This window comes from Colias eurytheme, chromosome 9, assembly GCF_061535395.1.
Source record: "Colias eurytheme isolate Ceu_HAF_F1 chromosome 9, ilColEury1 Martin Lab GWU primary, whole genome shotgun sequence".
NCBI classification, from domain to species: domain Eukaryota; kingdom Metazoa; phylum Arthropoda; class Insecta; order Lepidoptera; family Pieridae; genus Colias; species Colias eurytheme.
The window spans coordinates 2,508,771-2,522,255 of record NC_142988.1 but is presented as its reverse complement, the minus strand read 5'-3'; the positions used below and the strand labels follow the sequence as shown (position 1 = coordinate 2,522,255).

General features: G+C 33.3%; 1 protein-coding gene across 7 annotated transcripts in view; it reads left to right on the top strand.

Annotated features, from left to right (window-relative positions):
* Pax (paxillin) overlaps positions 1–13,485 on the top strand; it is an 80,471-nt gene that overhangs the window by 60,623 nt on the left and 6,363 nt on the right. For all 7 annotated transcript variants that reach the window (XM_090105240.1, XM_090105239.1, XM_090105237.1 and 4 more), the window contains 4 exons: positions 1,311–1,555; positions 6,272–6,491; positions 9,553–9,649; positions 12,091–12,292. In XM_090105240.1, coding sequence (XP_089961366.1) covers positions 1,311–1,555; positions 6,272–6,491; positions 9,553–9,649; positions 12,091–12,292 — 764 coding nt within the window. The remainder of the gene's footprint in view (positions 1–1,310; positions 1,556–6,271; positions 6,492–9,552; positions 9,650–12,090; positions 12,293–13,485) is intronic.

Here is a 13,485-nt window from a genome sequence, read left to right as displayed (position 1 = left end):
AACATTCGACTTTTCGGGAAAATCTCCTTGGAAATCCTTGTGTGAGATAGAACGCATTCCAAACAAAACTAATTGATTATTATTTATAGCATACCGGCACTATATTTATTGTCATAACTGTAAGATTTAATCAACAATGGCAGCTAGTGTAAACTAAAATTTATAGCGATACAGGCGTCGCAGGCTCATTGTGGCCAATTAGGGAATGTGTAACTGAGATGACATCACGGCCGAGTCAACTCCAATAGTAATTAACATGGTATAATATGTTATCTGTGTTTGTTTATAACAAGATATAGGTGAATTTGGGTATATTGTATAACGTAAACATAGATATGCGAAGTAATAATTTTGACAGAAAAGTAGCGTCTAATAAAGGTGAAGGTGATAGGGAAGGGTGAAATATCAGGGGAGTAATGTTATTGGGTTATTACAAAGTGTTTGTTTTCAAAAACATCTACGGACAAAAATAGCTGAGTTACATATGTATATTATTTCATATTGACATGTTTTAAATGAAGTCGATAAATAATTACTATTTAATAAAAACAATTCTAAGTAAATTTCTTATCATTTGAAAGGAAATATGTATAAACCATAACATGGCACGTGCTGACTTGCAATTATTGTGATTGTTGCTCCATGCCTCTTTGTTATCTATTGCATTTTATATTGCGACGAGAATACAAATTGAAACAAAGGCATTGAGCCATTGAACACACATTTCTCTTCAGAATTTAATAGAAACAACGGCATTGAACATACACATTCTTCAGAATTTATTTGTTTCAGAATGTTACCTTGACATGCATTATTAGCATCAAAATGTATGATCCAAGAAACCTCTGTTAACAGCTTTCTTTATTTCCATTACTGGTATTTCCATAACTGCTTAAGATAATTCAATAAGAGAAGAGCTCTGAAATGTTCTAGTTGAAGAATAAGAACACTTAAGACTCGCTAAAATTGGTCTATAAAGTAGATATGAAGTGCATATGCCAGGCATAGTCACACTGACTGGTCTTTATTGACAAAGGCTGGATGCCTAAGTGTTTACAATATGACTAACCAATCGTTATAGAATATAGTTGTCATATTTCCAACCCATCTGAAAGCATAATATAGTTGCTGGAACGTGACTTGACCACTTTATAGTGCAGTGGGTAGCTTGCCCATATAAAAATATAGGTACTAAGGCTTGATGCGCAAACCTCCCCAACTACGCCAATTTTTGTCCAAGAAGTTTACTGGGCGCTATACAGACCATATAGTTCTTTAAGCATGATACTCATTGTTTTATCTCTTTCCAGATGCCCTGTTAGCGGACCTGCAGAATTCCATAAACCCGGGTCGAGTCAGTAGCCCAATTGGACGGACAACCTCGCCGAGTGCCCGGACGAATTCCCCGGGACGAACCGCGTCGCCCATTGGCAGGGGTGGTTCTCCTGGTAGATTGAGCTCTCCTGGTGGAAGTTTGAGCTCCCCCACGTCTACAGGATACGGCTCCATCAATGGCTCAAGGAACATTGGATCTGATTATGCTAAACCGGCATCGGTATGTTACATATTATGGAGATTTGATCTCTTAAAATTTGATCTGATTGATTTGACCCTTATAATGGGACGTTATGACTTATGATGACCTTACCATGATTTTTAAGTACAAATTAATTTATTTTCTCGGTATGGTAATTAGAAAAAGTGAAATAATTATTTTCAAATAGCTACTCCTTTGTTATTACTCGTTAGGAAAATCTTCCCATTTGGTACTGATATTAATAAAATATCCTGTTATGTCAAGCCTATGTTTCGAATAATGTAGCTAACAATAAGCAACATGATGCTCAGTTTTAATTATATTATCTTAACATATGTATTTCGTTGATAACAATTGTGGTAACGAACGATAACGCACTCCCCATCTGATTAAGTTTCTCGACGTGATGATAACGTCAATACAGTGACGACGGTACATTGTTAACTTTGTATGTTTGCGTGGTAGGATGTGAACTATGACGTCTGGTATTAGCATAATGAACAACAAGTATGAAATTTATGATACATCGTATAATTTTTGTATAGTAACCTGTAACACTCCTAGTGTTACAAGTGTTTTGGGCGGTTGTGACCACTATGCACAGTTGGCCTATTGTATTTTTCTCAAGTAAAAATTAAGATTCTGTTCTTCGTCCCATTCGTCATAACACTTCTGAAGACATCCAGAGAATAGAGTATTTCAATACTTATCCAATCAAAGGTCGTGTGCATCATAAAAGTTGTTTATTAAACAGAACATAATTGGTAACTAGTAACTACACTTTCTTATCAAACGCACACGGCTATTCCAAGTACACACGTTTGCATAACGAAACAAGCGAATAAATTGACATTTAAAACCGTAACCTCTTCATCCTGTGCACAATTTATTGGCCGGACCAGTCTCCTTCAAGCGTTCTTGGAATAATGTTACTGACCCACGTACAATGAAATTATTCAAGATTCAAGACAATGTTACATGCGCCAGTTTTAAATTGAATTAAGGCTGCAGTCTAGCAAAATTGCGTTTTCAACAAGTTATTTGACAATTTTTTCCCGGCTATTGAAATGATAAACTGAATTTTTTTTTCTTGTTTATCAATTAGTGTTATTAACGCAATGCGCGTGAATTTTTTCACATTTATAAAGTTACTTTATGTTACCTTAATCAGGCCTTAAAGATAAGTCTCTTTCCCCCAAAGTCATTTCCAGCTAAGTTTGTGCACTCACTACGTTGCAACCGATTACAATTTACACAATCTGATCAGCACATTATTATCCTTATATAGTCGTTATTAAAAACTGCTGAATACAATTGCCGAAAAACTTATGATTTTCTTAATTAGAACGTTATAAATTCATTAAATTTCCCATTTTTTGCCTTACAAAATCTATTGATAAATACTGCTAAAAGTTATTTTTTCCATTAATTTATTCGAGTTGGTTGAAGACCAATGAGTATTAATCCTTTAAAAAATTTTTTTTTTGAATTTTGATAATTCTTTAAATATTAAAATATATTTAAAATAATTAGGAAAAATCCTAGCGAATTTCTTTAGTCGCGCTCCTTGGGCCGGAGCGTTCTGACGTGTGCTCTACGCTCGATTTTCCTTCATACCGAAGTGAAAGTTGCTCTACTTCATTAAATTTAATATTTTTGTTAATTGATTATTTTTATCTTAGTTTTGTGCAAATATTCGTATTTTTAAACATTTGATTTCGATATGGAAAATAAACGAAAAAAATACGCGTGTAACTACTAGAAAAAAAATTATCTTCGAACATAAAGTTAATGAAACCAAATAGATTGCAAAGGTCAGTAAAGGGATGTATATTTCTTTAAAACTAAAGTAAGCTCATAAATTTTCTTATAATATAATTTTTTTGAAGTTCCAAAAATGTTTATTTTTCGTTTGAGAAATACGAAATATAATATAAACTTGTATTGAGAACTTGAACTTCCCAAGTTCATCCGGGGAAATCCCCATACGGGGAAAATGATTTGTTTACTCCAAAATTGATCCGAGGTGTTTTAATTTTTTCTTCTAGTCATTTTCAACGTAGCGGCATGTTGTTTGATTATTAATTTTGTAACTTAAATACAGGATGTTGGTTTTATATTCTGATCTTACAGACGCGCTGACAAATTTAGTCCGCCATTTCTAGTTTAGTCTACCAACTCTAAGTACCAATATTAAAACGAATGGATTATCATCACATCATCAAAACTCAGATGTAATGGAAGATCACAATAACATAGAAAATTCAGTGGGTGTTGAGAACTAAACAAACAGAAGTAACAGAGACGCGAAGAATAAAAAAAGAGGACGAAAACGATAATTCGTTGATGCTTTCCCTTTTCGACGTATTGTTAGGGTACATCACCAATCTGCAAAAAACAAAACTGATGATTCCCAATTGCTGATTAAAAATGAAAAACAAATAATCGACAACAGTGGTGAAAATTTGCTGATCACAATGAAACATCCTTCAGTGGTAGCAGATTTACTCATTTAAAATGTATCGGTGAACAGCGTAAAGGAGAGGAGGACAGGAAAACATTATGAATGTGGATGGTGGATTGTATACAGGGTGTAATCGATAAGTATGTGCAGGCGATTATGACGTTATTATTGCAGATATCAAAAAACTTAAAACTGATATCGAAATTACCTACTTTACCTAATGAGCAAAATGACAATAATAACTTTTTAAAAGTATAACGAGAAATATCTAAAAAATTTACTTTATACACTCCCATATCAAAAAGGGAAAATGGGACTAGTAGAAGTTAAATGTCTAATTCCGGCAAAAGACATGAATGCGGAAGATGCGGTTAAAAAAAATTTAATATTTGAAATACAATGCAAAAAATAACACTTTTGTCATAGATAAGAATCATGACTATTTTTTCCAAATTCAGGGACAACTAAACGTTGCAGAAGCAGAAGTCTGCTTATTTGCTGTTTGGACTGGAGTGAATAATTCGTTAAAAATAGAATATATAAAAAAGTATGTAACGTTTAGGCAAAATAAAATGATGGACCATTATCAAGATTTTACATAAATTGCCTACTATCAGAATTGATTGATTCGAGACTTCAGCATTCGATGCCATCAAGGACCCATCCTATATCATTCAAGCGATTGAAAAAAAAGAGATAAATCCAGTGCAACCGATAAAGCATCAGAATGCTAGCAAAAGATTTATTAGGTTTATAAATATAAATCTATATATTATACATAATATAATAAATCTGTAGAAGACGCGAAGACTGACATCCGCGCGGACGGAGTCGCGGGCGGAAGCTAATCAGAAATAAATATCTTTTGTTTTCATTTGCGTATTTTTCTATTTTATAATTTTTTAATACAAACATTACATTTTTTTTATTATATACAAAATTTGTTTATCCGTTTTATTAGTTAAACTGAACAACTTTCACTAAGAAACTTAGGTCGAAAAAAATGTATAGAGTTATGCATTTTGTATGGAAAGCTTATTTTTTTTTATATTTCGTCCAAATTTCTTTGTAAAAGTTGATCAGTTATATAAACATGAAGTTGAAGATATCAATAGAAAGTATTCGCAAATCTTGTGTACTGATAAAAAAAAATCACCCGGTGTAATTTTCACGAAAATTGTTTCAAATTGTCATTTTTGATACTTATTACGAATATTAAATTATACGAATGATTTAATTTTTAAAAATTAAGTGGAGCAACTTTCCCTTAGTACATTTGTATTATTTACATATAGGATGACAGGATGCATTTGTTTGCACTACTAGACCAAGCCCTTAAGTAACGCGAATGTATGCTATAGTGTTCGTTTGCAAATTGAAATTGAGTCTATAAAAAGTATACAACGCAGTCCAATATTTTAATTGGAACGCTAGATGTTCCTGAATAAATGATTTTTCTAAATATTTTAATATATTTTTACAATTGCCTTTTAGAAAGAAGGCAAGGTTTACCGGTAACGATACGTTCTGTCCATAATTTCTACATTATTCAGCTGCAAATCTCAAAATTAATTAGTCAGGATCATAACTTTTAAGATTTTAAGAAGCGCTTGAACAACATAGAACAAGTTAATAATCACCAGGTTACTCAGGTTTAAATTGTGATAAAGATAACGTTGAACACGTTCCACATAGAGCATCCCAAGATGCCAAGATCGTATTCATAGTAACGCCATCTAGTATCGTAGTCAATGAACGTCTAGTATTTGATTCACTATCATCCCACAAACTACTTGGATATCATCCAACAGTGTTCTCAATGAAAACTAGATGTCGTTTAAATTTATGTACAAGTAAAAGTTTTATTGTGTGGCCTGACGGTCTATTTCGGTGTCTATTACTGCACAGGCAAATTTATAGTCAATAAAAAACCACTATGTTAATACACTATTTTTAATTTTAAACACTATTCCACATGTTATGTAAGATGCCTACTACTTTAAAAAACAATACAGAACTTATCTCTATGAAAATAAAAATAATCAGTACTAATCCATCCAAATAGATTAAGTTAGTTAAATTATGAAACCCAAGTAATTATTGCATTACCGTTTAATTAAATACCTTTACAGTTTACACATCTCTCCGTCTTTTGGGATAGCAATTTAAAATGAATTTCTCTCTCATTTTATTAGCCTTTATATGACCATATTTATAAAAAAATAATTGATAAGCAGAACACCATAATTAAACCACCATTTCCTCCACAGCCGACGTACCAGAACACATCGTCGTTACACGACAAATCCACGCCCCTCAAGTACACAAGCACGCAGACGAACTACGCGTCGCACACGCCCAGCTACACGGGGCAACCGGGCTATGGCAGAACCAGAGGGAACCTGTCCGAACTGGACACCCTGCTCGACGACCTGAGCAATGCGAGATACGGGAACTATGTGGAGAAGAATACGTATGCGGATAGGACAGGTAATTACTCCTTACAATTACAATGTACACGGGGCAGCCGAGCTGCGGCAGAACCACAGGCACAAGTAAAATTTGGCTTGACTTTGACTGGCCTCTAAATTCGTTTAGGTCTATTCCATATGTTCGTTCTGCTAATTTAGTTTTAAATTAAGGATATTTAAGTGGTAAATATCATTAGCTGTCTATTTTTTAACTCTATCTCCCCTTTCAAGAAGGTTAGGTTATCTGCTTAAAACTTTAAAACATTTTCGAAATATGCGCAGTGCGCATCCATAAAGAAATACGTAGAGAATTTGGTGCATAAATTGATCGCCCAGCAACTATAACATCATCACTCTTAATTTTAAGAAAAACTTCATTGCTATTTTTATGCAGTCTTATAAATAACATGGATGTTGTTGATTTATTGTTCCTAGGATATTGGAATCTTAGGATTTTAAAGCATTCTATATTAGATAAAGATTCTTTTCCGCGCAAATGCTTTTCATGTTTATACAAATTACACTTATGGATAGTAATATCTTCTATATCTTTCTGGAATACTTTAACAATAAAATTTTTAAAATTCAATCAGATTTATCAGGTTTCAGTTATGCGTAACTTGATATTTTGGAACCATACATATTAATGTGTATGGCTCCAGAATATTCTACAAACTAACAAGAATAGATTTATTCAATTATAAACAATCAATGTTTGCCTTGAACTCATAAAAGGTGTATAAAGGTTTCAAGATGTTTAAGCAAACAATTTTAAAAGGTTCATCCAATCCGACCACTCGAAAAATCTACCGACTGCGATTTCCCGACAAAATTAATGACCACAGATAAAATAAAATAACACGTATGTTTTCCGAAGATCTATAAAAATTTAATTATCCAATATAATAATAATCCATACGTACAAGAGTGCCAAATGTTGTTCTTGGCAAGGCCGCCATTTCCCCTCCAGCAACTGAAATAGATCAATGTTATTAACTTTACGAAATACGTTCAGCCATTTGTCTCTGCTGAGTTTTGTTTATGCCCTCACGTGCTAACATCGAACAGGTGCGAAATTTATAGTTCGCTGCAACAAGAGAGATTGTCTGCGCTCGTTTGTGCGCTTGTCACTATAATTTTCCTGTTTACTAACTTCGCATTTGTAATATGAGTCTTGAAATTGAAGCAATTGAAGAAAATTAATTCTGGCATACATCCTGTACTGTACTGATTTTAGGGATGCGTACTCGCATTCACATAGCCTTTACATAACCGTCATTGAATGAATTTGGTAGGTATTCAATAATTCATTTTTTATTCATTTACTACACCAGTCGAGAAGACTGATCTACGATCCTCCTTTCTTTGAGAATTGCAACCTTCTTTCCTAAAATGTTCTGTAATTCTATTGAAAGCATTTTAACAAGTTATTTATACGATTCCCTTTAGATTGCATATGTAATAGGAATAAGGTGCGTGCGGAAAAAACAGTATAAAATTTCAAGAGTTGCATATTACGTGGAACATGATAGGTTATCAGGGAAGATAAGAATTTTAATGTTTACAATATTTGCAGTGTTATGAAACTGTATACGTACCCAGTTCTAATTTAATAGACTCCTAACAAAAACTTTTTCACTACACTTATAAAAATCAAATCAATAATACCGATCATTATATTGTCTGATCTCAATTTTTCTTCTATTACTTCTGATATAAATCGAAAATTTTTGGCATAGCCATAAAGAAAACTCACTATTCTAAAACTCGGTTAAAATTTTAAGGTAAACTGGGTAAATATACTGCATCGTTGTAGTAAATATTGTCGTACCACAGATGTTTTATTTTGACCGAACACAAACGGCTTGTTACTTCACATCATAGAATCATCAAAACATGAAAGTACTTGAACATTTTTTGGCAATGAAATGGTTGTAAAATTCACCTCAATCCACTTTAGTTTATGTGTATCGTGGTTAAAAGTTTCGCTTTTCTATTCTCATGTTCTTCTAAAGGAATGGATTCAAGTTTTTTAAATATTCTTATACTAGCGACCCGCCCCGGCTTCGCACGGGTGCAATGCTGATACTAAATACACTACAGAAAAATTGTGAACGTTGTATAGGTATAAAAATATAGCGGCCCGCTCCGGACTCCGGCATCGCACGGGTATAAAATACATAGCCGGGCGGCCGCAAACGCTACGTCCTGCAATTTTTAAATCTGTAATATCTTCGAAAATATTCACTTAAATCATACGGTGTAAAGGGCCATATAGATCTATATTAAATGAACAATGTATCCATGGTATTTAATTGGTTAAGGATTAATGCTGTATTGGTTAAAATCGCTTCGAAAATTAGCCATTATTTGTCGTAAAAAGTAAATGACAAAAAAAAGTTATTGTGGGTTATCCATAAGAGATAGACATATACCATCGCGGACTTTTCTGTAGACCTTTTCAATGTGTATAATACTTAGTACATTATTTTGATAAAACTCGTAGGGTTCAGCCTGCGTTTGCAATGTAAGTGGAATAAATGTAATTTTTTACGACATCACATTAGAAACCTCAAAAATAACAGTACTTCTCCACTACTTAATGGATCTTATTATACATATAAACCTTCCTCTTGAATCACTCTATCTATTAAAAAAAACCGCATCAAAATCCGTTGCGTGGTTTCAAAGATTTAAGCGTACAAAGGGACATAGGGACAGGGAAAGCGACTTTGTTTTATACTATGTAGTGATTGTTAGAAGAATTAGAACTACTTTATGATTAGTTTAAAGAAACTAAAGTGGTAGGTATCTTATAAGCCAGAAATTAAAAACGATCTCAGTTCTTTCGTCAAAACTTCAATCTTTCGTAATAAGTTTAGATTTTCATATGCCTTATTTAGTGGCAAAAGACGTCATATTTTATAGGATCTACTCGAACACGAAAACAATATTATATGGAGGTCCTCTTATATTCCCGCATTTTTTTCTGACTATAATATCATAGCCAATATTATACCAGATTCATATTCAGTATAAATAATATACTTTTATATTAATCTTTTTTTGTTTGTTCACAGATACTTACAACCGCACAAACGGCGCCACCAGCCCAGCGTCAGCGAGGCCCACTGTGGATTCGCTTCTCGATCAACTGAGCACCGAAGTGCATAATGGGTAAGAATTTATTATCTGTTATATTAGACACATTTTGAGTACATATGCTAATACAGTGCTAGTTATAGAAGTTAAAATTTATGAGAAATATATGTTTGCCTATGAAATCGGCACTTAATGAATTTTGGCATAGTGATAGGGAGACAATTGTAATTGTGCACGTGTTGGTAAAAGGGTTTTTGTTGCAAAAACTTAAACCACGACAATATACCAGAACAGATTGCCTACACGAAATAACACATTCATCAGTTTTCAAAAATTACTAGCCCTTTAAAAGTTGACACAGTAATTATCAAACAATCAAACTAACGACCTCTACAAATCATTTACAAACCACACAACAAAGCGCTCCAAATATAAAACGTAACAATATAATAAAACAAAACAAAAGTGCGGACGGCAACATCAGCCGCCGTGGCTTGTGAGTTGGCGCCGGACCGCGGGTCGTGTGGAACGGACGGAAATACGCGCTACGTCACGTGATGAGATGATGGTTGAGAGATATATCGTTTAGACGATTTTTTAAGCTATTGCATAGCTTCTATCGCGGGCCTTGAGCGCGGGAACCGAATCCAGAAATTTTGTAACGAAAAACCTCACGCTTCCCACTACGACGGGCGCGGAGGTGTGGCATGCAATAGCTTTACCGCGGCAGTCCTCGAGTGCCACACGTCTTTTTTAGGCATCTTTATGTTATTAGGCCTCTAAATCTGACTCTGGTGGGATTGACCCGCGATAAAGATTTAGATTACCTGCTGTCCTGGCAAACGTTGTTCTGCCTTACTCTTTTCACTTAGGGCCTAGGGGTATGAAAAATAGATGTTGTACGATTCTCAGACCTACGGACCTACCTGCGATATTCACAGTTTCATGAGAATCGGGCAAGCCAGTTCGAATGATTTTAGCACCGTTCCACAAGAATTTTCTATATATAAGATGTCAATTAGTTGAAAAAGAATCTTCAAAATCAGTTTAATCAGTCCCGTAGTTAGTTTCGGAGCTTATTTGATACAAACAAATCTTTCTTCTTTTGTAGTTTATAATTAGGTTTGTTTGCGAACCTTCAAGTTTTGTTAATTTCAGGACTAAAATAGTACATAATACACAGCTTTGATCGAATCCATCGACAAATAAAAATCGATGACGTAACAGCTATTGATTTTGCGTCAATAAAACTTATCCAGATTAAAATGATGGAATAAACAGATCGGTTCTATTCCATACAATTACTTTCTGAAAGGCTGCTTGAATCAGCAAAAATCATTTGATAAATAATTTTTTGAAAACCAAACATCTAAATTCTAAATCATTATAATCAACTGAACAAACATTATTTATGAACCTTGAAAGATATTTGCGTCAAATTTTATGGGCGATGGGAAAAATACATATTAATATCGATGCTGTAAATTTTCATGGCAATAGAACATAGATAGCTGATTTATAAAGATCTTGATAGTGATATTAAACTGAATTCTGTATTGAATCTTAATATTATTAAAATAATATCGCTTAAAATAAATAATAAACAAGTGCATATGTTGAATAATATAAGAAACATTACAATTTTTATGAACTAATAAGAAAATCAATGTGCTCTAATTATTATTGATGGCATTACTATTTCAAATATCTCCAGTGCAAGAGTTCCAAACAAAATATCGTTATTCCTCCAGACATTCGACGTAATTACCATTTTGTATATAATAATAGCCCAATGAAATATAATTAATTGTCAAATATAACATTCATACATTGTACTAATTGTTCTTGGCACATACATATTCGACTGTTTGGAACACACCTGTTATTAGTAAGTATGAAGTACTATTATTTACTGGAACTATTAGTACTGCGATGGAACCTAGACTGGGACATAGATTTATGGCTGTTCCACTCGTCTGAGAGATCCTAACAATTCATAAGTCGAAATGCCAAATGCTAGTGTGCCAAATTGTCCCGTTATGTGAACAATTATTATACTCCTTCTATTATTAGATGTGGTTTAATTATGTTATTTTAGAATTATAAATGATCTTTAATTATTGGTGCACGATAGGAAGAAAGAAAGAACAATTTGTAGCACATAATAGTGAACATTCTCAAAAAATATTATGAAAACTGTATTGAGCGTGGTAGAATATTGGCTCAGTATATCTTTGAAACCCACAATATGATAAAAAGTATGTGGAAACACAGCATTAAGTACTATTTTTATTTTAAGTAGGTACCGAAGCTTCATGACATTGACATATTCAAAAAAAGTACACACAAGATACTGTTAAGGTCCTTAAAGCCAGGAAACATCAATTCGCCTTATTATGTACTTGATTTTTCTATCCATGAGTACAAATTTAAAGAAGCAGAGCTTGAGCGTTGCGTGCACTAATAAGCTACCGTATAAAGCTCTATATAAATATGTATATTATGTATCTCAACAGCCGCGCATCAACATCCCCCGTACCACCATCAGGCACGCTACCGCGCCCCGGTACCAAGCAAGTCACAGTGACGGTACAAGAAACAGTGGTAGAACCGGCAGCCCCACCACCACAACCGCAAGTAACCACCACGCACCGCCACCACGCGTCCAGCGCCACCAAGGAGCTGGATGATCTGATGGCGTCACTTTCCGACTTTAAAGTGAGTGCTTTTGTCTAAAGGGACGATTTAACTTAACCTTTAAGAATGAAAAAAAAAAGTTTTAAAATAGTTTTTTTTATAAATTTTTAATAATTATTAGTCAATGTGAGTGAAAAAGATACCTGTGTTGAATTATAAAAATTTGAAAAACATTAAAGAATAGTAAAAATCGCCCTTTGCATTGTTTTTTTTTAATAGATGCGATAAAAGTAGATATAACATTTCAGTCCTATATTCGTAAATGTCAATCAAAAAAGGATTATAAAACCCGTTTGTAAGTCCCAGAGATTAAATTGATAATTCAATTTTGAGATTATTTTTTCAAACAAAAATTTCAGTTATATTTGTAAAGGTTTAACTGCATCAATAAATAAATTAATATCTAAAGTATCCAAATATCCTAAATAAATTAATCTCATATTCTATTGGCCAATACGTACAACTATGAAATAGAAAACTAAAAAGTCAAAACATTACGAAATTAAATATACGTTTGAATGTGTTTTAAATAGAAGTACATACCTACGTAGGTATGTTAAACAAATAAATATAACGTAAGATGTTTTACATTCGTTAAATAGTTTGCGAAAATTATAGTGGCCAAAAAGAAATTAAGTTTGCTTTTTAACATCTTTGCAATTTAATATCAATAATACCGGATACATGTAGTAGGAAGATGGGGTTCAATGGTTTTAAACGTTTTAATATGCCTTAACTTTTTTGAATTATTTAATAACATATTGTCAAGTTTTACAAAAAAAAATATTTATATACTCCACTAATCAGGCATGCAACCAATTCTACCATTTCCAAGAATAAGGTTACAGTGCCATCGCAAAGCATCATCTGAACTTCAAACGACAATTTGTAAATGTAACAACTCATTAAACTATTGTTTATGTTGCACTCGCTCTATTACAAAATGCAACAGCCCGATAATCGTCTATTCGAGGCCAATCACACTTGGCACATTGACACTTACGACAGTGAGATAATAAAATCGAAAATTATCTATTACACGATTTTAAGACCATCCAAGAAGAAATTATCCATTCATAAAAAAAACAAATTCTCCCCATACTTTATGAGCAAACTCCATTATATTTGATTACATACGCAAACAATAAATTGAGTCATCTTTATAAATTTTCGCGTAGCTGTCATGGCTACCTCGGCACACTGCACTACAGAGC